Source organism: Mchenga conophoros, linkage group LG9, assembly GCF_057382185.1.
Source record: "Mchenga conophoros isolate Kocher_MC1m ecotype Shallow Benthic linkage group LG9, M_conophoros_male_GT1.1, whole genome shotgun sequence".
Lineage (NCBI taxonomy): Eukaryota > Metazoa > Chordata > Actinopteri > Cichliformes > Cichlidae > Mchenga > Mchenga conophoros.
This window is the reverse complement of record NC_140534.1, coordinates 32,904,554-32,930,515: the sequence shown is the minus strand read 5'-3', so window position 1 is coordinate 32,930,515 and position 25,962 is coordinate 32,904,554. Positions and strand designations below refer to the sequence as shown.

At 40.0% G+C, this 25,962-nt stretch overlaps 2 protein-coding genes across 2 annotated transcripts; both read right to left on the bottom strand.

Annotated features, from left to right (window-relative positions):
• Positions 1–8,620: 8,620 nt before the first annotated feature.
• Positions 8,621–15,171, bottom strand: LOC146567683 (caspase recruitment domain-containing protein 8-like). The gene is made up of 3 exons (XM_085287685.1): positions 15,008–15,171; positions 11,991–13,324; positions 8,621–10,237 (listed from the first exon to the last, which is right to left on the bottom strand). The coding sequence occupies exons 2-3, from the start codon at positions 13,238–13,240 to the stop codon at positions 9,493–9,495; spliced, it is 1,995 nt and encodes a 664-aa protein (XP_085143811.1). The 5' UTR covers positions 13,241–13,324; positions 15,008–15,171; the 3' UTR covers positions 8,621–9,492.
• A 2,952-nt stretch (positions 15,172–18,123) lies between these two features.
• LOC146567682 (caspase recruitment domain-containing protein 8-like) lies at positions 18,124–23,039 on the bottom strand. Its single transcript, XM_085285985.1, has 2 exons — positions 22,887–23,039; positions 18,124–21,198 (listed from the first exon to the last, which is right to left on the bottom strand). The coding sequence occupies exon 2, from the start codon at positions 21,112–21,114 to the stop codon at positions 19,129–19,131; it is 1,986 nt and encodes a 661-aa protein (XP_085142111.1). The 5' UTR covers positions 21,115–21,198; positions 22,887–23,039; the 3' UTR covers positions 18,124–19,128.
• Positions 23,040–25,962: the final 2,923 nt, after the last annotated feature.

Sequence of the window (25,962 nt, the reverse complement as noted above, 5' to 3'; positions counted from 1 at the left end):
AAGTTGCTGACCTAGTATGAGTAATGGTCTTGTACTTCTAAAGACAATGAAAACATTCCAGTTACAATGTGACTCTTACAGATCACATCAGGGCTTCATTCCATGGTGTTAGTAAGGTATGAAGGTTATGAGTCTGTAGGTTCTCAGTCTGACTCACTGCAGCCCTGCTCATTCTTTACATTATCATCAGTGTCTGTCTGCCCAACTGTCTGACACCAGCTGATAAGAATGCCTTTCTAAATATTTAGCCTCTGTTTTCTATCATTATTATTACACTGAAATTCAATCCGATTCAATATAAATTGTATAGCGCCAAATCAAAAGTGCTCTGAAGGTGCTTTATATTGTAAGGTAGACCCTACAATGACACAATGATCTCCCTTGAGTTCATGCATGGGGTTAAAAAATGCCTCCAGATGTAGACACCACAGTTACTGATCAACACACATTTTATCTGCTTAATTCATTTTTCCTGTAAATGGTTAATTACAGTGAAATAAAGGACTCTCCATACAAATTTTTCCCTGCAGTTAATCCAAGCATACAGTGTCTGTGCGCTATGGTGGCCCTGAAAGTAAGCAGCAATTATTCCAATTTTCTTTTATGTGTTTTTGCATCTTTTTTCTCATTGCTGGTTTTTTCTCAAGTTGTACTCCATTTCACTGCTTGGGGCCACCATAATGTCATCTAAAAGGCAGCAATATAGAAGCAAGAGCTCACATTTATCATGGGTCAGACCAACCACATGTCCCGTATATGATAACCAGTTTGTTTCTTTCCGTTCAGTTTACTCACAAACTCTGTGTTTTATTCTCTGTCAGACTCCTGTTACGTTGCTCTTTGGTGTTTTGCTCAGTGAAGGCAGGCTGTGAGAATGAATCAGGAAGCAGGAAGCTGTGAAGGAGAGCTGGAGGTCAGAATTACATGTCAGGGTTTTGGTAGCTGGCAGTCAGTCCTGATCACCTTCACTAAATCCCTGTCCAACAAAGCAGTATTGAGGCCTTATTGATTTAACTTGAGCTCCAGTCCTGAGTTTTATGTTTATGTGGGTGGTTCAGTTTTTTCTGGGATACATTGCCATGGTAACCTATGGTCAAAATAAGAGATCCGTATAAATGCCCAGGGACCAATCGAATTTGTAAAAAAATAGCATCACCTGGATTAGTGAGAGGCAAGATCCCTCAGACGTCAGTGGGTGGATGGTGTCTAATGTTTTTAAGAGCATCAGAAGTTTCTGTATTCACCCAAAAAACATCAGGAAAAAATATCAGTTCTTAGAAGCAACATAATACTCACAAATTTATTGTTTATACATATCAATATAGGTGACCTTTTATTAGGTTTGGTAGTAGACCAAGTCTGTGTGTGACTTGTGTTTTGTGTCGTACAGATAAGCTTTCGTCTAATGGAATCGCAGGTTAGAACAATGTAGCTTTAACACTGAGATTTCCACAGTCAGCGTTTTTGAAGAGCAATGGTGAATGCATGTCATTCTAAAAGTACCGTAGCAAAGTTTAAGGCTATCATTTATTCAATGTTATGTGCCAACTAAGCAAACAGCAGCTGCTGCTACTCCCTCAACAGTCGATTGTCCTGTTTATTCTGGTTCATCCTCCACGCAAACATCACAAGACGCTCATTCTCGAGTTACTTAAAGTTTTGCGGGTGACAGTCTGTACTTCTGCGTGACAATGTATACATGTGTGGTCTGTTCATCAGGGATTCCCAAACGCTGACACTGTCCACAACACAACGGGTAAATGGCATCGCCTCAAAAAAGAGGACGTGGTTTAAATAAGTAAAGAAATGTTCAGGCCACAAATAACCACAACATAAACACTTGTTTGTTTAAAACTCAGATGTTAATCAAAAAGAAGAAAAATATGAATACATTTAAAAGTTAGTTTTTGAACTGTACATTAGAAAATTGTTTTGTTCCCGGGTGCAGCACCGTTTTTCTTTGAAGTCTCTCCCTCTTTCCTCCACCTTTAATCTTCTTTGAAATATTTGAAATATTATCATCAGAGATGCAGAAAGACCCTGCGTGTGCAATGCGTGTAGCTTTGAGCCCCAGAAACAATCAACAGATGCTGATCGTATTGAGTTTCATGCAAACAACCATAGACACTCATTCTCCTCTTAAAGTTTCGCATGTAACACTCTTGTTTCTGCGTGACAATGTATACACGTGTGGTCTATTCATCAGGGATTTCCAAAAGTCACACTGGTCACATCAAAATGGGTTAATCTATCACTTAAGAAAAAGGTGATAAATTGAGTACACAACCACAAACTATGTAAACACTTATTTAAAACTCAGATTTTAATCAAAGAGGAATAGGAATACGATTAAAAGTAAAAATTTGAACTCTAAATTCAGGAAGCTATTTTAAAAAAAACAAAAAAAACTATATATATATATATATATATATATATATATATATATATATATATATATATATATATATATATATATATAGCTATATATATATATATGGGCTTGGAGTTGGCCTCTAGTGTTGTTCTGCATAGGCCTGAACCCCCTCAGTGAGATCATTAACAAGACTGGCTACGGATACCGACTACAGAACGGAGCAGTTGTCAGCCACCTCCTGTACATGGATGACATCAAGCTGTATGCCAAGAGTGAACGAGACATCGATTCACTGATCCACACTACCAGGCTATACAGCAATGACATTGGAATGTCGTTCGGACTGGAGAAGTGTAGTCGGATGGTAACAAAGAGAGGGAAGGTAGTCAGAACTGAGGGGATTGAACTACCAGAAGGCAACATTGCAGACATAGAGGACAGTTACAAGTACTTGGGGATCCCACAGGCGAATGGGAACCATGAAGAGGCCGCTAGAAAAGCTGCAACCACCAAGTACCTGCAGAGGGTCAGGCAAGTCCTGAGGAGTCAGCTGAATGGTAAGAACAAGATCCGGGCCATCAACACGTACGCCCTGCCCGTGATCAGGTACCCTGCTGGGGTAATAGGCTGGCCAAAGGAGGAGATAGAAGCCACTGACATAAAGACAAGAAAGCTCCTTACCATGCATGGAGGGTTTCACCCCAAATCCAGCACCCTGAGGCTGTACGCTAAGCGGAAGGAAGGGGGCCGGGGACTGGTGAGTGTCAGCACCACAGTCCAGGATGAGACAACGAACATCCAAGAATACATTAGGAAGATGGCCCCAACTGACCGAGTGCTCAGTGAATACCTCAGGCAGCAGAAACCCAAGAAAGAGGAGGGAGACGAGAAACCATCATGGAAGGACAGGCCCCTGCACGGTATGTACCACCGGCAGATAGAGGAGGTGGCTGATATCCAGAAATCCTACCAGTGGCTGGACAAAGCTGGACTGAAAGACAGCACAGAGGCACTAATCATGGCAGCACAAGAACAAGCTCTGAGCACAAGATCCATAGAGGCTGGGGTCTATCACACCAGGCAAGACCCCAGGTGCAGGCTGTGTAAAGATGCCCCAGAGACAATCCAGCACATAACAGCAGGGTGCAAGATGCTAGCAGGCAAGGCATACATGAAACGCCATAACCAAGTGGCCGGCATAGTGTACAGGAACATCTGTGCCGAGTATAACCTGGAAGTCCCGAGGTCAAAATGGGAGATGCCCCCAAGGGTGGTGGAGAATGACCGAGCTAAGATCCTGTGGGACTTCCAGATACAGACGGACAAAATGGTGGTGGCTAACCAACCGGACATAGTGGTGGTAGACAAACAGAAGAAGACGGCCGTAGTGATCGATGTAGCGGTTCCGAATGACAGCAATATCAGGAAGAAGGAACACGAGAAGCTGGAGAAATACCAAGGGCTCAGAGAAGAGCTCGAGAGGATGTGGAGGGTGAAGGTAACGGTGGTCCCCGTGGTAATCGGAGCACTAGGTGCGGTGACTCCCAAGCTAGGCGAGTGGCTCCAGCAGATCCCGGGAACAACATCGGAGATCTCTGTCCAGAAGAGCGCAGTCCTGGGAACAGCTAAGATGCTGCGCAGGACCCTCAAGCTCCCAGGCCTCTGGTAGAGGACCCGAGCTTGAAGGATAAACCGCCCGCAGGGGCGTGCTGGGTGTTTTTTTATATATATATATATATATATATATATATATATATTAGGGGTGCAACGATATTCGTATCGATATTGAACCGTTCGATACAGTGCTTTCGGTTCGGTACGCATATGTATCGAACAATACAATTTTTTTCAATTTTTTTTTTTTTTTTTTTTTTTTTTGTGTCCCGTTTGGATCTATAGCCATCAGAATTGTTGTCTTGAGGCCAAGAAAGATGCCAAGAGGATTTATTTTAAGTGGATCATCATATTGGTCCATTTGATTGACCTTTATTATAATTATGAATTTATTTTATTTTCAGTTGCAAACGGGACAGACATGACTGTGGGATAGGACAGGGGGAAAGAATGAAAGAAAGAGGGGGAGAGAAAGAAAGAAAACCAAAGGGGAGAAAAAAAAAGAACAATACAAAATTTGTAATTTATTTTATCAACTTTCCTTCTGACGATGCTGTCTGTGTTGAGCGCTCAGTGAATCTGCATTTGACTACTCCGCCTAGGCTCGAGAGTGCAGCCTAGGCGGAGTAGTCGAACGCAGATTCACTGAGCACTCAACACAGACAGCATCGTCAGAAGGAAGAGCGCAGGGCAAGCTAGCGAGACAGAAGTTGACCTCCCCACTCTCATTCAGATCTGGCGTTTGGAATTATTTTGGTTTTCATGTGACGTATGACCCTGAAGGTAAGCGAGTCATGGACTAAAGTAAAACAGTATGTTGGATGTGCCATGCAATGCTCAATTACATGGGTGGGAGCTAGTGTGTTAGCGCAGTTAGCTCGTTAACGTGTTGGCCGTCTAGCCCCTCTGTATAGGGTAGCTCGTTAACGGAGATTTGCCGTGTTGTGGCGTTAAGGTCATTTCAACGAGATTAACCTGAAAGCACTAGTGGGAACACAACGAATATGACTGCACATTTACACCGACATCATCCTAGTGCAAAGACAAAAACAACAAGCATGCTACAAACTTTAGCCGAGTCATTTAGACAGCTGTTAGCACAGGATTCTCCTTATGGAGACCTGATATGTTTAATATGCTGCTGAGAATATAGCCCAGAAGAAGCGGATAGTATAGCTTTTATTTTGGAAAGAGACATTTCTCTGTAATAAACTCTCTTTTCCAAAGATGAGTGATTCCTCAATCAGATACAGGGCTCGCAATATCGCTAGCCCGACGTCCCGGGGCTATCTCTGCCCTGCCTGTCGGGCTATTGTAGGAAGGAAAAATATATGTCAATGCTTTTGCATTCTTTCAGAAATGTAGCTGGGTAATTATGTCATTGGGTGAGCCACTGTCAATATGTGACATATTGAAATCGTGTTTGAATTTGCGCTTGTTTTTTTGCTTTCACTTTGCAATCGTGCGAACTGTGTATAGAGAGCGACAGCACTGATCTGTGAGTGATGATAATTTGTGCACCAATTCCTCTGACATCGTCTTATTAATTGTTAGCTTACTATGCAAACATGACAAGTGAAATCTCCCGCAGCTTAAACATGTGAGAGGTTGATCGCGCAGAGAATCGCTGAGCTTATGTGAGTGCGTGTGTAAAAGCAGCAGGATATATATTTCACTACGATGACCTGGATGACTGAGAACCTTCACAGACAGATATATATTTTAGTTCTGCTGAGCCAAATAAGACAGGTCAGGGTGAAGAAGTGACAGCCAAAGAAAAGCTTACCACAAAACGGAGAAGTTATGACAAATCAGACTATAAGGCAAAAAGAAAGTGCAGCTTTATGGTTTCATGGACAAAAGAATTTCTGTGGCTGCAATATGACGAGCTAAAAAACAACACGCACAAGGGTTAGGGTTAAATTTAAAAACTGTACTTTTGTGTTAAAATATATATTTATAATTTTAATAAATGACAAATTAAAAAGGCATGAACATTTTTTTTTGTATCGAAAAAATATCGAACCGTGACACCAAAGTATCGAACCGAACCGAACCGTGAATTTTGTGTATCGTTGCACCCCTAATATATATATATATATATATATATATATATATATATATATATATATATATATATATATATATAGATATATATCAAAGAGAGGGAAGGTAGTCAGAACTGAGGGGATTGAACTACCAGAAGGCAACATTGCAGACATAGAGGACAGTTACAAGTACTTGGGGATCCCGCAGGCAAATGGGAACCATGAAGAGGCCGCTAGAAAAGCTGCAACCACCAAGTACCTGCAGAGGGTCAGGCAAGTCCTGAGGAGTCAGCTGAATGGTAAGAACAAGATCCGGGCCATCAACACGTACGCCCTGCCCGTGATCAGGTACCCTGCTGGGGTAATAGGCTGGCCAAAGGAGGAGATAGAAGCCACTGACATAAAGACAAGAAAGCTCCTTACCATGCATGGAGGGTTTCACCCCAAATCCAGCACCCTGAGGCTGTACACTAAGCGGAAGGAAGGGGGCCGGGGACTGGTGAGTGTCAGCACCACAGTCCAGGATGAGACAACGAACATCCAAGAATACATTGGGAAGATGGCCCCAACTGACCGAGTGCTCAGTGAATACCTCAGGCAGCAGAAACCCAAGAAAGAGGAGGGAGACGAGGAACCATCATGGAAGGACAGGCCCCTGCACGGTATGTACCACCGGCAGATAGAGGAGGTGGCTGATATCCAGAAATCCTACCAGTGGCTGGACAAAGCTGGACTGAAAGACAGCACAGAGGCACTAATCATGGCAGCACAAGAACAAGCTCTGAGTACAAGATCCATAGAGGCTGAGGTCTATCACACCAGGCGAGACCCCAGGTGCAGGCTGTGTAAAGATGCCCCAGAGACAATCCAGCACATAACAGCAGGGTGCAAGATGCTAGCAGGCAAGGCATACATGGAACGCCATAACCAAGTGGCCGGCATAGTGTACAGGAACATCTGTGCCGAGTATAACCTGGAAGTCCCGAGGTCAAAATGGGAGATGCCCCCAAAGGTGGTGGAGAATGACCGAGCTAAGATACTGTGGGACTTCCAGATACAGACGGACAAAATGGTGGTGGCTAACCAACCGGACATAGTGGTGGTAGACAAACAGAAGAAGACGACCGTGATCGATGTAGCGGTTCCGAATGACAGCAATATCAGGAAGAAGGAACACGAGAAGCTGGAGAAATACCAAGGGCTCAGAGAAGAGCTCGAGAGGATGTGGAGGGTGAAGGTAACGGTGGTCCCCGTGGTAATCGGAGCACTAGGTGCGGTGACTCCCAAGCTAGGCGAGTGGCTCCAGCAGATCCCGGGAATAACATCGGAGATCTCTGTCCAGAAGAGCGCAGTCCTGGGAACAGCTAAGATACTGCGCAGGACCCTCAAGCTCCCAGGCCTCTGGTAGAGGACCCGAGCTTGAAGGATAAACCGCCCGCAGGGGCGTGCTGGGTGTTTATATATATATATATATATATATATATATTAGGGGTGCAACGATACACAAAATTCACGGTTCGATATTTTTTCGATACAAAAAAAATGTTCATGCCTTTTTAATTTGTCATTTATTAAATTTTCACGGCACATTCTGCACCACATCTCTGTGCGTTCATCATTTGTTTGAAGCCAGCTCACCTCCTGCAACTACTTTTCCGAGAATACGCGCTTCTTTTGTGGTTCGGACTTCTGACATTTCTTTGGAGGTGGAGGAACATCACAGTAATTGCTTAAAGGAGCTTCTTCGACATCTTTAAGAGTTCTAAACAAATGTCTGTCCTCCTCCAGAAAATCTTATGTACGCAAACACGTTGTTGCAACTTCATATCTTGTGCGCGTTTTTTATTTTGACAGCGAATGCGCACCTGCGGACCACTTATGTGCAGCCCTGGTTATTTAGCTCATCATATCGCAGCCACAGAAATTCTTTTGTCCATGAAACCGTAAAGCTGCACTTTCTTTTTGCCTTATAGTCTGATTTGTCATAACTTCTCCGTTTTGTGGTAAGCTTTTCTTTGGCTGTCACTTCTTCACCCTGACCTGTCTTATTTGGCTCAGCAGAACTGAAATATATATCCTGCTGCTTTTACACACACACTCACATAAGCTCAGCGATTCTCTGCGCGATCAACCTCTCATATGTTTAAGCTGTGGGAGATTTCACTTGTCATGTTTGCATAGTAAGCTAACAATTAATAAGACGATGTCAGAGGAATTGGTGCGCAAATTATCATCACTCACCAATCAGTGCTGTCGCTCTCTATACACAGTTCGCGCGATTGCAAAGTGAAAGCAAAAAACAAGCGCAAATTCAAACGTGATTTCAATATGTCACATATTGACAGTGGCTCACCGATGCCAATGACATAATTACCCAGCTACATTTCCGAAAGAATGCAAAAGCATTGACATATATTTTTCCTTCCTATGACAGCCCGACGGGCAGGGAAGAGATAGATTTTGGTAGCCCGACTGAAAAAATCGCTAGCCCGACGTCCCGGGGCTTGACAAATTGGTCTCCCTGTGTGAGTTTTTTGGCTGCAAGAGGGAGAAAGGAGAATTGGAAAGGCTCCTCACAGATTTGCTGTCAGATACCAGAACTGCAGACAACTCACGCTCACAGAAGGCCTTCAAAATGAAGGTAAGCAGAGCCTGTGTCATTACCGAAATTTAAATGTGAGCAGTGAGCGCTCAAAGTTTTCGCAGTCAAGCTGATAGAGCATCTATATGATATGATATAAAGCACAAAAAATTGAATTACAAGTTGATTATATAAGATTTAAAAAGGGGTTTGTGCAAGGTTTTAAGGTTGAATAAATAAAAATGAATGACAAATTGAACACGGCAGTAGTGGGTGCATAATTTTCATAGAGCTGTTTATATATTCATAAGTCACATTTGGCATCACTGTTTTATCAGAGCTGCAGAAATGCACCGAGGAACTCTGGAGAAAAAATAAGATGAGACATTGCATCTTTTAGATTTTTCAAACAAAGAAAAAAACCGTAGAAATTAGTCCACAATGAAAAGTACAAGAAAACTCATGGTTAAATAAATACCTGACAGAAAAAACTGATTCACATTCAATCATAAAAAAAAATCCTTATGTTTTAAACAGCTCTGTATATACAAAAAAATAAAAGCAAATAATTAAAGACAAAGCAACATGCTGCTGTTTGTCTTCATGAAAAATTCAGAAACACATATACATGAGACATATCCATACAGATACTTCTGTATGGATTCATCTGTATGCATGTAATAATAATTAATAATAACTATTCATGAAAAAGTACTGAAATCAGTTCACAAGCTGTTAGAGTTTCATACTTTAAGTTACATTAAAATCCATTCAGACAATGGTAATAAAAATAATTTAAAAAAAGGTTGCATGACACACACTAGAGAAATGCGTCATAAATGTAATTATTCTTACTGTCTGTTCACATGGATGCGTCAGTACAACCCAAGATATTCACAGAGGAAGGGGTCAAGCTCACACAGAAACTCAATCATCTGTGAACTGGCAGCTTCACCTTTCTTCCTCACAGTGTCGATAACAAAGCGAGCTCTGTCACTTCTGTTTTGTATGACGTCTGCTGCATCCATCTCAGCATCAGTTAGGACCTTTTCATCCAGCAGTTTGTCCATCAGACTGCTGAGAACAGGTCCTGATATACTTTTGATGAAGCAGCTCCGTAGAGCTGATAGTCTCTTTATTGGATCAGTGTCCAAAGTATCAGTTTTCCCTCCGCTGGGCAACAGACAAACCTCTCTTTCCCAAACACAGCTGGAGCTGCTCTTGTCTCCCAGACTCAGGTTAATATCTGTGAGGATTTTTTTTAAGACTACCTGAAATGATGGGAAGTAGCTTTCATGGTGCTCCTCATCAAAATCAGCTTCTTTGGGTTGAACTTTAATCAGGTCATGCTCAGGATCAGTGACCAGAGTGTAAACCTGCTTTGGGTGCAGTTTACAGTGAGATGATGTCTCTATGTATCTCTCAGTTTTGTCTGACGTCTTCCTGTTACGCAGAATTTTGCTGAACACAATATTTCGTGGCAGCATGAAGACACTGAGGACAGATCTGGGATCAGGATCAACTGGGGGTTTGTAGAAGAGCAGAACCAAAGCTTGGACTGGGTCAGGGGGAGAGTCTTCATCCTTCACATTACCATAACCAGAAAACCAGAGGTGTGGACTCGAGTCACATGACTTGGACTCGAGTCAGACTCGAGTCATTAATTTTATGACTTTAGACTTGACTTGAAAAAATGTTCTAAGACTTGTGACTTGACTTGGACTTTTACACCAATGACTTGGGACTTGAATTGGACTTGAACCGGTTTACTTGAAAAGACTTGATATTTTACCCCAAATATAAAATTTAACATGCATATTATATAGAGATTGAAAATGTGAGGTCATTCACGGGTAGAACCGCAAAGGATTCTGGGAACTCGTGGCAAGCGGTACTAGCGCACGCAGGCTTTCAATTAAAATCAGTTAAACAGCGATAAAAAGAAACACAAAAATGTCAAGAAGCTGTTGTATTATTAACTGCAATAGCCGGTCGCATGACAGCCACGGGAAGCCGACGGGTAAAGAGATCGGTTGTTATCGGATTACGTCGTTGAAGAGAAATTGTTCGAGCCATGTTTCCGAAGTAACAAAGACGCGACGGATGGCCTGGATTGCAGCCATTCAAAGACCAAATATAACGTCCCAGAACACTCCAGCTCACAGGTTAGTCTGCTCCAAGCATTTACACGAAGGTCAGTGTTTTTTAGTAGTTAATACGTCATTTTCATAACATAATTAGTGATATAGGTTACAAGCAAGTCTGGCGCTGAACAGAAATTGTCGCGCTATGCTCCTTTATTTATTGTGCATAAATAGTGAATTGTCCTGACACAATATTGCGTTTCGCTTCTGTTATTATGGTACACTGACAAAAACATATACTTTTATTCACAGGATAAAACAGGTTTTTTGTATCACTAATTGCCCAGTGCGATTACAGACTGCGGTAAAGTGAGCCGTCATTTGTGAGCCGCGGTCAAGCCAGCCGCCTCCTATCCGCGCGGTGATTACAGCATACAATATTATTGTCACTGCTACATTTCTGTAACGCTACCAGAAATTATTTCCACTACTAATTAATTACCGTTGAGCTCAAAGGTCCTATTAATAAACGGTTAAGGAATGTGTATTTATGACGACAATTTGTGAGACTGGTAAACTTATGATACGTACGATGGTCTTTCGTTCTACACGGTGCATTTCAAGGTCCTGCACCCATCCGGCGGTAAACTGTACCTGGGCTTGTTGCAGTGACCTGAAGTTACTAAACTTCATGAGTGTATGCACTCACTCCAAGAACCGTATGATTATAAATATGCATATAAATATGCTAAGATGAGATAGCTGACTTCATCTAACTAGCAAATGTTGTCCAGGCTACGTTGGTGATACAGTTTTTTTTAATGTGTATGATATTTTTGTCATGCGATTTTAAAGCCGGTCCTACAACCGCATCCAAGAATAACATGCAGCTTATCTCAGAACTGTCGGTGAAAATTATTCTTGGAGCTAGGTTTAATTGAGCTGCATTTTAAAGAGGTGCAATTTCACAATTTGTGTATATTTTCTAAGTTCACTATTTTGTCATGTGTTGAGAAAAACACAGATTTTAAAATTACATGGTCTAATATTTACATTTAGCATAACTGCAACATTATTTTTTCGTTTTTGTTTTTTTTTAAAGACTCGAAAGGACTTGAAATTCAAAGTTTCAGACTTGTGACTTGACTCGGACTTTTACACCAGTGACTTGAGACTCGACTCTGACTTGCCTGACATTACTTGAGACTTGACTTGAGACTTGAGGATAAAGACTTGAGACTTACTTGAGACTTGCAAAACAATGACTTGGTCCCACCTCTGCAGAAAACCCTGTGATGTTTATAAAAGCATGACTTTCTGTTATCTTGTGGGGGTTAATAAACTCGATACCCTCATCATTCACATGAGCGACCTGCAAGAACTGACCTCCACCTGTGGAGATGAGCTCACAGTGTGGGAGATGAAGCTGACACACAGACTGCTGCTGACATTTGATGTCAAACAGGGGTCCTGCAGGCTTCTTGTGGTGTTGGGCCAGCAGCCTCTTGTTCCAAGGGACAGTCCTGTAAACCACGTCTCCTTCTGCCTGCATGACAAACACCAGGCCGGTCACACTGCACTGGTACAGGCCTGCACTGGAACACTGGAACAGGTAGGTTTCATCATCAAACTCATCAGCAGTAATGCCAGGTGTAAACCCCTTTAACCTCATGTCAGGTAAGCTTGCTGCTTGCATCAAGTTCTTGATTGGTGTTTTGGTCAGTGAAGACAGGCTGTGAGAACGAGTCAAGTAGCAGGAATCTGTGGAGGAGAGCTGTACATGAGAACTCTGTGAAAAGGTATTGGTTGATGACATGTTCTTAGTCATGACAGGAGGATCTGCTTCTCTTGACTTGTTTTTTATCCATGGAGAAGAAACTCTGCAACCATCTTCTTCAATTGTTCCTTCACTTATGTGTTTAGGCAACCCAGTGGATTTACAGGGTGATGAAGTCTTGCCCATCAGGTCTGTGGAGCCAAACTTAATTTCACCACATTTACCTTCAGTATACTGGTGAGATGTGTTTTGTTCCTCTTGTGAATCTTCCATCTCATGCAAAACAACAGTAACAGACAAATTAAACTGTCTAAAATCACTGTCTTCCACTTTGAGCTCCTTACAAACAATTGCCGGCTCCCGTGATGGGGAAGGATTGTGGCTTAAAGGTTTACGGTTCTCCTTTCTGTCTGACTTCTTCAACTTAAAATGTAAAATCTTGAATCGATGTTTATAAGCTGAAATCTTTTTTTCTTTAGGTAGTGAAGTACTCCTGTAGCAGACACCATCATCATCATTGTCGTCGTCTGTGTTCAGCTCTGTTCTGATGTTTTCATCACTGATGCAGTATGTCCTACAGGAGGGCCTTCTGAGAAAGAAGCACCAACCTGCTCTTACATCCTCCTCACCTTCTTCATCATGTGACTTAAATGCATAATTTGTGTCTTCTTCTGTTTTTCCTTCACTTATTGGATCATCTCTAACTTTAGTGATTTCTCTCTTTTTCTCCTTTAAGTGTCTGTTCTTAAATAAACACTTCATCTTTTCTTCTTTAAATGTCTCTTGTTTAAAGAAGCTGCTTCAGTCTTCTTTTTGGCTCTGATGGTATCCGTCACTTTCTTGAACCTGGAAAACCAATTGTAGACTTTGTTTTATTCTGTAAGAATCATTCAGTAGCTGGTGTGTATACAGAATAAATACAAATCATTATTTACGCCTACACATTCAATTCAATTTTATTTATAGAGTGCAAAATCACAACAACAGTCGCCTCAACGCACTTTATATTGTAAAGTAGACCCTACAATAATACATACAGAGAAAAACCCAACTATCATATGACCCCCTATGAGCAGCACTTTGGTGACAGTGGGGACGAAAAACTCCCTTTTAACAGGAAGAAACCTCCGGCAGAACCAGGCTCAGGGAGGGGCATCTTGTCTAATGTAAACAAGATGCAATCCCGGATTGAAAATGCTGATTTGAGATGGTTTGTAGTGGACCTGTGTGGTTAAGATTTGGAATTGCTGTAAATAACACAGAATTGAATAAATAAAAAAATCCAAAATTGAATTCAAAATCCCGCTCCTCACATACAAGGTCTTAAATAATCATCTTTTACTCCAGCAGAGTTCATTCGAGTTCGTTAATTAAACAAATGTATACAAATATTATAATATCATATAACATCTGTAGGGCTCTGCACAGCATGGAGGCTGCATCACATGAAAGTACCTGGCTGGAAAAAAATGTTCAGTGAGAGAGAAGTTACTTACAAAGGCTACACAGCAGTACACTGAAGTCACTCCACTTTGTCACCAACACTTGTGACCAGACAAAAAATATGAGCACACGTTTTCCCCACACACCAGCTGGTGTTTATACAGGAAGTAAAAAGAACACAAAAGTGTCAGAACGCATCAGAGCCTGATTAAGTGACGCTAAAAGAAAAAGGCAAGAAAGAATTTAACATAACATAAACCAATGAACAAGATGTGTTTCACTCGGACATTTCAGCTTAAACTATATTTTCATTTTTCGTTAATAGTTTTATTATTTAATCATTGAATTTTATTGAATAAGTGCAATGAATATATTGTCCTATTTGAGCCAAGTAGCTTATTTGTCTCTCTCTTATTTATTTTTCTTTTCCGGCTCATGTGTTTTCACACATTTAAACTGATGTTGTTATTTTACTCCTGTAGAGAACTACTGTTGACATCAGTTTTTACAAATCCATAATCAAGAAACACGAAGCAATTAATTATTTTTCTTTGTTTTGTTTTTTAAGCGAGCGATACAAAGTTATCTCGGTTGTTTGGATGATTATATTCCAGCTTGATCCAAAAGTATGCAAAAAGAAATATGCGCATATTCAGTGAAACTGGAACAGGACGCAACGCTGTAAACAGCCTGAGTGTGTTTAACAAACCGAGGTTGTCCGACCTGCATTTCAGCTTCGCTCCTGATCTGGACAGAGCCACGTTTTTACACTCGTACGTGACAATCAGGGCCCGAAATCTCTCTGGATGTGCGCTCTGTACAAAAATGTTCATGCCACAACTAAAAAAAAAATTAAAAATAAAAATAAAAATAAACGCCACTTTAATTAACAGAGAAATGTTAATCGTTACAGACAAACACGGCCCGCTGACGCCGGGGTGCAAACGGGAGTTCTAAAAAGTTTGTAAGAAAGAATTTGTTTCTGTAAGCTCTTCTTTTCTTAACTTTCATATTTTTAAAATGTTCTCTACAAATGTTTTAAAATGTTTCTCTGCAGATAACCCAAATGTTCACGGTCTACATTACCTGAAGCTTCCTTAACGTTTCAGCCTTGATTTCCTTTTTCGGTGTGATCCACCGACTGCACCTGCCAAGATCTGACTTTGCCTTCGACCAGTAAGTTTTAAGAATATATAAACGAAAACGGCTTAAAATCACTTTACCACCTATCGACCTTGATCCCATGTACACCTCAGCTATTAGAAATGTTTTTTGTTCATTTCAAAGTCCAGCAGGGCGCGGCCGACCTGTACACGTCACCAGTATCTCACCCTTTTAGTTTATTTCGATTTATTGTTTTTTGCTTTGTGTTTAATAAACTTTCAGATCTCATTTAAATCCAATCTAAACTATTTTGCTTGTAAGAAAGGAACATGCTGCTTTCAAAAAGCATAGATTAGAAGTGGGCAGAGATTTATAGTTAAAGAAAGTGAAACAAAAAGTAATGTATAAAAACAAACGCTGAGCTGTCTGACTGCTCCAGTAATTATGTAACAACAAATGCAGTTCCTGCTTTCTTGTTTTTCACTTTTTCCGGGTTTTTGATTAAATTAACCTAAATGAATCTAAAATGTCTTGGAAAGCTCAGAATTAGATGTCAGGGTTTTGGTAGCTGGCAGTCAGTCCTGATCACCTTCACTAAATCCCTGTCCAACAAAGCAGTATTGAGGCCTTATTGATTTAACTTGAGCTCCAGTCCTGAGTTTTATGTTTATGAAGGTGGTTCAGTTTTTTCTGGGATACATTGCCATGGTAACCTATGGTCAAAATAAGAGATCCGTATAAATGCCCAGGGACCAATCGAATTTGTAAAAAAAATAGCATCACCTGGATTAGTGAGAGGCAAGATCCCTCAGACCTCAGTGGGTGGATGGTGTCTAATGTTTTTAAGAGCATCAGAAGTTTCTGTATTCACCCAAAAAACATCAGGAAAAAATATCAGTTCTTAGAAGCAACATAATACTCACAAATTTAAATTAAGTTATTGTTTATACATATCAATATAGGTGACCTTTTATTAGGTTTGGTAGTAGACCAAGTCTGTGTGTGACTTGTGTTTTGTGTCGTACAGATAAGCTTTCGTCTGATGGAATCGCAGGTTAGAACAATGTAGCTTTAACACTGAGATTTCCACAGTCAGCGTTTTTGAAGAGCAATGGTGAATGCATGTCATTCTAAAAGTACCGTAGCAAAGTTTAAGGCTATCATTTATTCAATGTTATGTGCCAACTAAGCAAACAGCAGCTGCTGCTACTCCCTCAACAGTCGATTGTCCTGTTTATTCTGGTTCATCCTGCACGCAAACATCACACGACGCTCATTCTCGAGTTACTTAAAGTTTTGCGGGTGACAGTCTGTACTTCTGCGTGACAATGTATACATGTGTGGTCTGTTCATCAGGGATTCCCAAACGCTGACACTGTCTGCACCACAAATGGGTAAATGGCATCGCCTCAAAAAAAGAGGACGTGGTTTAAATAAGTAAAGAAATGTTCAGGCCACAAATAACCACAACATAAACACTTGTTTGTTTAAAACTCAGATGTTAATCAAAAAGAAGAAAAATATGAATACATTTAAAAGTTAGTTTTTGATCTGTAAATTAGAAAATTGTTTTGTTCCCGGGTGCAGCACCGTTTTTCTTTGAAGTCTCTCCCTCTTTCCTCCACCTTTAATCTTCTTTGAAATATTTGAAATATTATCATCAGAGATGCAGAAAGACCCTGCGTGTAGCTTTGAGCCCCAGAAATAATCAACAGATGCTGATCGTATTGAGTTTCATGCAAACAACCATAGACACTCATTCTCCTCTTAAAGTTTCGCATGTAACACTCTTGTTTCTGCGTGACAATGTATACACGTGTGGTCTATTCATCAGGGATTTCCAAAAGTCACACTGGTCACATCAAAATGGGTTAATCTATCACTTAAGAAAAAGGTGATAAATTGAGTACACAACCACAAACTATGTACACACTTATTTAAAACTCAGATTTTAATCAAAGAGGAATAGGAATACGATTAAAAGTAAAAATTTGAACTCTAAATTCAGGAAGCTATTTAAAAAAAAACAAAAAAAACCTATATATATATATAGGTTATATATATAGGTGTTATATATATATATATATATATAGGGGTGCAATGATACACAAAATTCACGGTTCGATATTTTTTCGATACAAAAAAAATGTTCATGCCTTTTTGTCATTTATTAAATTTTCACGGCACATTCCGCACCACATCTCTGTGCGTTCATCATTTGTTTGAAGCCAGCTCACCTCCTGCAACCACTTTTCTGAGAATACGTGCTTCTTTTGTGGTTCGGCCTTCTGACATTTCTTTGGAGGTGGAGGAACACCACAGTAATTGCTTAAAGGAGCTTCTTCGACATCTTTAAGAGTTCTAAACAAATGTCTGTCCTCCTGAAAATCTTATGTACGCAAACACGTTGTTGCAACTTCTTATCTTGTGCGTGTTTTTTATTTTGACAGCGAATGCGCACCTGCGGACCACTTATGTGCAGCCCTGGTTATTTAGCTCGTCATATTGCAGCCACAGAAATTCTTTTGTCCATGAAACCATAAAGCTGCACTTTCTTTTTGCCTCATAGTCTCATTTGTCATAACTTCTCCGTTTTGTGGTAAGCTTTTCTTTGGCTGTCACTTCTTCACCCTGACCTGTCTTATTTGGCTCAGCAGAACTAAAATATATATCTGTCTGTGAAGGTTCTCAGTCATCCAGGTCATCGTAGTCAAATATAAATCCTGCTGCTTTTACACACGCACTCACATAAGCTCAGCGATTCTCTGCGCGATCAACCTCTCACATGTTTAAGCTGCGGGAGATTTCACTTGTCATGTTTGCATAGTAAGCTAACGATTAATAAGACGATGTCAGAGGAATTGGTGCACAAATTATCATCACTCACAGATCAGTGCTGTCGCTCTCTATACACAGTTCGCACGATTGCAAAGTGAAAGCAAAAAAACAAGCGCAAATTCAAACGCGACTTCAATATGTCACATATTGACAGTGGCTCACCGATGCCAATGACATAATTACCCAGCTACATTTCCGAAAGAATGCAAAAGCATTGACATATATTTTTCCTTCCTATGACAGCCCGACGGGCAGGGCAGAGATAGATTTTGGTAGCCCGACTGGAAAAATCGCTAGCCCGACGTCCCGGGGCTTGACAAATTGGTGACCCTGTGTGAGTTTTTTGGCTGCAAGAGGGAGAAAGGAGAATTGGAAAGGCTCCTCACAGATTTGCTGTCAGATACCAGAACTGCAGACAACTCACGCTCACAGAAGGCCTTCAAAATGAAGGTAAGCAGAGCCTGTGTCATTACCGAAATTTAAATGTGAGCAGTGAGCGCTCAAAGTTTTCGCAGTCAAGCTGATAGAGCATCTATATGATATGATATAAAGCACAAAAAATTGAATTACAAGTTGATTATATAAGATTTAAAAAGGGGTTTGTGCAAGGTTTTAAGGTTGAATAAATAAAAATGAATGACAAATTGAACACGGCAGTAGTGGGTGCATAATTTTCATAGAGCTGTTTATATATTCATAAGTCACATTTGGCATCACTGTTTTATCAGAGCTGCAGAAATGCACTGAGGAACTCGGGAGAAAAAATAAGATGAGACATTGCATCTTTTAGATTTTTCAAACAAAGAAAAAAACCGTAGAAATTAGTCCACAATGAAAAGTACAAGAAAACTCATGGTTAAATAAATACCTGACAGAAAAAACTGATTCACATTCAATCATAAAAAAAAATCCTTATGTTTTAAACAGCTCTGTATATACAAAAAAATAAAAGCAAATAATTAAAGACAAAGCAACATGCTGCTGTTTGTCTTCATGAAAAATTCAGAAACACATATAAATGAGACATATCCATACAGATACTTCTGTATGGATTCATCTGTATGCATGTAATTATAATTAATAATAACTATTCATGAAAAAGTACTGAAATCAGTTCACAAGCTGTTAGAGTTTCATACTTTAAGTTACATTAAAATCCATTCAGACAATGGTAATAAAAATAATTTAAAAAAAGGTTGCATGACACACACTAGAGAAATGCGTCATAAATGTAATTATTCTTACTGTCTGTTCACATGGATGCGTCAGACTAACCCAAGATATTCACAGAGGAAGGGGTCAAGCTCACACAGAAACTCAATCATCTGTGAACTGGCAGCTTCACCTTTCTTCCTCACAGTGTCGATAACAAAGCGAGCTCTGTCACTTCTGTTTTGTATGACGTCTGCTGCATCCATCTCAGCATCAGTTAGGACCTTTTCATCCAGCAGTTTGTCCATCAGACTGCTGAGAACAGGTCCTGATATACTTTTGATGAAGCAGCTCCGTAGAGCTGATAGTCTCTTTATTGGATCAGTGTCCAAAGTATCAGTTTTCCCTCCGCTGGGCAACAGACAAACCTCTCTTTCCCAAACACAGCTGGAGCTGCTCTTGTCTCCCAGACTCAGGTTAATATCTGTGAGGATTTTTTTTAAGACTACCTGAAATGATGGGAAGTAGCTTTCATGGTGCTCCTCATCAAAATCAGCTTCTTTGGGTTGAACTTTAATCAGGTCATGCTCAAGATCAGTGACCAGAGTGTAAACCTGCTTTGGGTGCAGTTTACAGTGAGATGATGTCTCTATGTATCTCTCAGTTTTGTCTGACGTCTTCCTGTTACGCAGAATTTTGCTGAACACAATATTTCGTGGCAGCATGAACACACTGAGGACAGATCTGAGATCAGGATCAACTGGGGGTTTGTAGAAGAGCAGAACCAAAGCTTGGACTGGGTCAGGGGGAGAGTCTTCATCCTTCACATTACCATAACCAGAAAACCCTGTGATGTTTATAAAAGCATGACTTTCTGTTATCTTGTGGGGGGTAATAAACTCGATACCCTCCTCCTTCACATGAGCGACCTGCAAGAACTGACCTCCACCTGTGGAGATGAGCTCACAGTGTGGGAGACAAAGCTGACACACAGACTGCTGCTGACATTTGATGTCAAACAGGGGTCCTGCAGGCTTCTTGTGGTGTTGGGCCAGCAGCCTCCTGTTCCAAGGGACAGTCCTGTAAACCACGTCTCCTTCTGCCTTCATTAAAAACACCAGGCCGGTCACACTGCACTGGTACAGGCCTGGACAGGAGCACTGGAACGTGTAGTTTTCATCATCAAAATCATCAGTGATAACTGGTGTAAACTCATTTAACAGCATATCAGGTGAGCTTGCTGCTTGTATCAAGTTCTTGATTGGTGTTTTGGTCAGTGAAGACAGGCTGTGAGAACGAGTCAAGTAGCAGGAATCTGTGGAGGAGAGCTGTACATGAGAACTCTGTGAAAAGGTATTGGTTGATGACATGTTCTTAGTCATGACAGGAGGATCTGTTTCTCTTGACTTGTTTTTTATCCATGGAGAAGAAACTCTGCAACCATCTTCTTCAATTGTTCCTTCACTTATGTGTTTAGGCAACCCAGTGGATTTACAGGGTGATGAAGTCTTGCCCATCAGGTCTGTGGAGCCAAACTTAATTTCACCACATTTACCTTCAGTATACTGGTGAGATGTGTTTTGTTCCTCTTGCGAATCTTCCATCTCATGCAAAACAACAGTAAAAGAGCCAGACAAATTAAACTGTCTAAAATCACTGTCTTCCACTTTGAGCTCCTTACAAACAATTGCCGGCTCCCGTGATGGGGAAGGATTGTGGCTTAAAGGTTTACGGTTCTCCTTTCTGTCTGACTTCTTCAACTTAAAATGTAAAATCTTGAATCGATGTTTATAAGCTGAAATCTTTTTTTCTTTAGGTAGTGAAATACTCCTGTAGCAGACACCATCATCATCATTGTCGTCGTCTGTGTTCAGCTCTGTTCTGATGTTTTCATCACTGATGCAGTATGTCCTACAGGAGGGCCTTCTGAGAAAGAAGCACCAACCTGCTCTTACATCCTCCTCACCTTCTTCATCATGTGACTTAAATGCATAATTTGTGTCTTCTTCTGTTTTTCCTTCACTTATTGGATCATCTCTAACTTTAGTGATTTCTCTCTTTTTCTCCTTTAAGTGTCTGTTCTTAAATAAACACTTCATCTTTTCTTCTTTAAATGTCTCTTGTTTAAAGAAGCTGCTTCAGTCTTCTTTTTGGCTCTGATGGTATCCGTCACTTTCTTGAACCTGGAAAACCAATTGTAGACTTTGTTTTATTCTGTAAGAATCATTCAGTAGCTGGTGTGTATACAGAATAAATACAAATCATTATTTACGCCTACACATTCAATTCAATTTTATTTATAGAGTGCAAAATCACAACAACAGTCGCCTCAACGCACTTTATATTGTAAAGTAGACCCTGCAATAATACATACAGAGAAAAACTCAACAATCATAAGACCCCCCTATGAGCAGCACTTTGGTGACAGTGGGGACGAAAAACTCCCTTTTAACAGGAAGAAACCTCCGGCAGAACCAGGCTCAGGGAGGGGCATCTTGTCTAATGTAGACAAGATACAATCCCGGATTGAAAATGCTGATTTGAGATGGTTTGTAGTGGACCTGTGTGGTTAAGATTTGGAATTGCAAATAAATAACACAGAATTGAATAAATAAAAAAATCCAAAATTGAATTCAAAATCCCGCTCCTCACATACAAGGTCTTAAATAATCATCTTTTACTCCAGCAGAGTTCATTCGAGTTCGTTAATTAAACAAATGTATACAAATATTATAATATCATATAAAATCTGTAGGGCTCTGCACAGCATGGAGGCTGCATCACATGAAAGTACCTGGCTGGAAAAAAATGTTCAGTGAGAGAGAAGTTACTTACAAAGGCTACACAGCAGTACACTGAAGTCACTCCACTTTGTCACCAACACTTGTGACCAGACAAAAAATATGAGCACACGTTTTCCCCACACACCAGCTGGTGTTTATACAGGAAGTAAAAAGAACACAAAAGTGTCAGAACGCATCAGAGCCTGATTAAGTGACGCTAAAAGAAAAAGGCAAGAAAGAATTTAACATAACATAAACCAATGAACAAGATGTGTTTCACTCGGACATTTCAGCTTAAACTATATTTTCATTTTTCGTTAATAGTTTTATTATTTAATCATTGAATTTTATTGAATAAGTGCAATGAATATATTGTCCTATTTGAGCCAAGTAGCTTATTTGTCTCTCTCTTATTTATTTTTCTTTTCCGGCTCATGTGTTTTCACACATTTAAACTGATGTTGTTATTTTACTCCTGTAGAGAACTACTGTTGACATCAGTTTTTACAAATCCATAATCAAGAAACACGAAGCAATTAATTATTTTTCTTTGTTTTGTTTTTTAAGCGAGCGATACAAAGTTATCTCGGTTGTTTGGATGATTATATTCCAGCTTGATCCAAAAGTATGCAAAAAGAAATATGCGCATATTCAGTGAAACTGGAACAGGACGCAACGCTGTAAACAGCCTGGGTGTGTTTAACAAACCGAGGTTGTCCAACCTGCATTTCAGCTTATTCGCTCCTGATCTGGACAGAGCCACGTTTTTACACTCGTACGTGACAATCAGGGCCCGAAATCTCTCTGGATGTGCCCTCTGTACAAAAATGTTCATGCCACAACTAAAAAAAAAATTAAAAATAAAAATAAAAATAAACGCCACTTTAATTAACAGAGAAATGTTAATCGTTACAGACAAACACGGCCCGCTGACGCCGGGGTGCAAACGGGAGTTCTAAAAAGTTTGTTAGAAAGAATTTGTTTCTGTAAGCTCTTCTTTTCTTAACTTTCATATTTTTAAAATGTTCTCTACAAATGTTTTAAAATGTTTCTCTGCAGATAACCCAAATGTTCACATTCTACATTACCTGAAGCTTTCTTAACGTTTCAGCCTTGATTTCCTTTTTCGGTGTGATCCACCGACTGCACCTGCCAAGATCTGACTTTACCTTCGACCAGTAAGTTTTAAGAATATATAAACGAAAACGGCTTAAAATCACTTTACCACCTATCGACCTTGATCCCATGTACACCTCAGCTATTAGAAATGTTTTTGTTCATTTCAAAGTCCAGCAGGGCGCGGCCGACCTGTACACGTCACCAGTATCTCACCCTTTTAGTTTATTTCGATTTATTGTTTTTTGCTTTGTGTTTAATAAATTTTCAAATCTAATTTAAATCCAATCTAAACTATTTTGCTTGTAAGAAAGGAACATGCTGCTTTCAAAAAGCATAGATTAGAAGTGGGCAGAGATTTATAGTTAAAGAAAGTGAAACAAAAAGTAATGTATAAAAACAAACGCTGAGCTGTCTGACTGCTCCAGTAATTATGTAACAACAAATGCAGTTCCTGCTTTCTTGTTTGTTTGCTTGTTTTAATCAATTTTAAATCATGCTTTTTATTTGTTTTTGTTTCTAATGTCTCTGTAAAGCACTTTGAATCACCTTGTTGTTGAATTGTGCTATACAAATAAACTTGCCTTGCCTCTCTCTCTCTCTCTCTTTCTCTCTCTCTCTCATTTATTTTTTTTTAAGTAAATGATTCACTCTCACCTGTGTTTTCACACATTTAATCTAATATTGTTATTGTTAGTTCTGGTTTAGGACTACAGCTGAAAAACCTGTGACTACATTTTCGAAGGTATGTTTTGGCGCATCAGTAAAAACCTCAGTATGGAAACATCAGGTTTTACAAATCCACGATCAAGACACACGAAGCAGACGATGTCCGACCTGCTTTTCAGCTTCGCTCCTGACCTGGACAGAGCCACAGTCTCTACTTTCATTTTTACACCCGTGCGTGACAATCAGCGCCCGAAACCTCTCTGAATGTTTGAAAAATGTTCGGCGGGGCCGACCTGTACACGTCACCAGTATCTCACCCTTTTAGTTTAATTCGATTTATTGTTTTTTACTTTTTTGTTTAATAAACTTTCAGATCTCATTTAAATCCTTTGCAAACTATTTTGCTTCTAACAAAGGAACATGCTGCTTTCAACAAGCATAGATTAGAAGTGGGCAGAGATTTATAGTTAAAGAAAGTGAAACAAAAAGTAATGTATAAAAACAAACGCTGAGCTGTCTGACTGCTCCGGTAATTATGTAACAACAAATGCAGTTCCTGCTTTCTTGTTTTTCACTTTTTCCAGGATTTTGATTAAATTAACCTAAATTAATCCAAAATGTCTTGGAAAGCTCAGAATTACATGTCAGGGTTTTGGTAGCTGGCAGTCAGTCCTGATCACCTTCACTAAATCCCTGTCCAACAAAGCAGTATTGAGGCCTTATTGATTTAACTTGCGCTCCAGTCCTGAGTTTTATGTTTATGAAGGTGGTTCAGTTTTTTCTGGGATACATTGCCATGGTAACCTATGGTCAAAATAAGAGATCCGTATAAATGCCCAGGGACCAATCGAATTTGTAAAAAAAATAGCATCACCTGGATTAGTGAGAGGCAAGATCCCTCAGACCTCAGTGGGTGGATGGTGTCTAATGCTTTTAAGAGCATCAGAAGTTTCTGTATTCACCCAAGAAACATCAGGAAAAATATCAGTTCTTAGAAGCAACATAATACTCACAAATTTATTGTTTATACATATCAATATAGGTGACCTTTTATTAGGTTTGGTAGTAGACCAAGTCTGTGTGTGACTTGTGTTTTGTGTCGTACAGATAAGCATTCGTCTGATGGAATCGCAGGTTAGAACAATGTAGCTTTAACACTGAGATTTCCACAGTCAGCGTTTTTGAAGAGCAATGGTGAATGCATGTCATTCTAAAAGTACCGTAGCAAAGTTTAAGGCTATCATTTATTCAATGTTATGTGCCAACTAAGCAAACAGCAGCTGCTGCTACTCCCTCAACAGTCGATTGTCCTGTTTATTCTGGTTCATCCTGCACGCAAACATCACAAGACGCTCATTCTCGAGTTACTTAAAGTTTTGCGGGTGACAGTCTGTACTTCTGCGTGACAATGTATACATGTGTGGTCTGTTCATCAGGGATTCCCAAACGCTGACACTGTCCACAACACAACGGGTAAATGGCATCGCCTCAAAAAAAGAGGACGTGGTTTAAATAAGTAAAGAAATGTTCAGGCCACAAATGACCACAACATAAACACTTGTTTGTTTAAAACTCAGATGTTAATCAAAAAGAAGAAAAATCTAAATACAAATAAAAGTTTTTGTTTTTGAACTGTACATTTGAAATTATTTTTTTCCAGGGTGCAGCACCGTTTTCCTTTGAAGTCTCTCCCTCTTTCCTCCACCTTTAATCTTCTTGTGTTCTCCATTCGATCATCCAACTAAATAAATATCAGAGAAGCAGAACGACGTCCTGCAGGACCCTGCGTGTGCAATGCGCGTAGCTTTGAGCCCCAGAAACAATCAACAGATGCTGAAAGATGCTGATCGTAGTGAGTTTCATGCAAACAACATGAGACACTCATTCTCTACTTAAAGTTTACCAGCTACACCTGTCTTATCTATGACCTATGACACCTTTCTCTGTAAGATCTTTAACAAAGTCTTAATAATAAAGTCCTTTAAAAAAAGTTTCAGTTTTTAATGAGCAATTATAGAGAAGCTATATCAGATTCCCTTATGAGAGAAATGAGTAATATAACATTGCTGCCGTCATCGGTCCATTACAGGGACATTATTGTAGATTATTTGAGTGCTTGGACTCGTGGGAGAACCCCAAGTTCGATTCCAGCTGCAGGAATCACTCTGCTGTAGCTGTAGTAGGTTTTCTGAGCACACAGACTGTGATCAGATGACCTGCTGTGGATGGTTCTAAGGTTTACTGCTTTTTGTGGATTTAGCCATCATATTGTATAAGCACCTGTCACGTTAGAGATGCTTTCGAACCCCTGGTCATTGTCTAAACACCATCAGCTGAAAATCACATTTTAAAATCTCTGCACTTATTGGCAATTATTTA

What these genes read in the sequence shown, in the direction of transcription:
- LOC146567683 (XM_085287685.1), bottom strand. Translation starts at nt 13,240, where the DNA reads ATGAAGTGTTTATTTAAGAACAGACACTTAAAGGAGAAAAAGAGAGAA. An exon ending in GCTTTTATAAACATCACAGG is followed by an intron (nt 10,238 to 11,990) that starts GTTTTCTGCAGA and finishes ATGTGACTCGAG; the next exon opens with TCCACACCTCTGGTTTTCTG.
- LOC146567682 (XM_085285985.1), bottom strand. Translation starts at nt 21,114, where the DNA reads ATGAAGTGTTTATTTAAGAACAGACACTTAAAGGAGAAAAAGAGAGAA.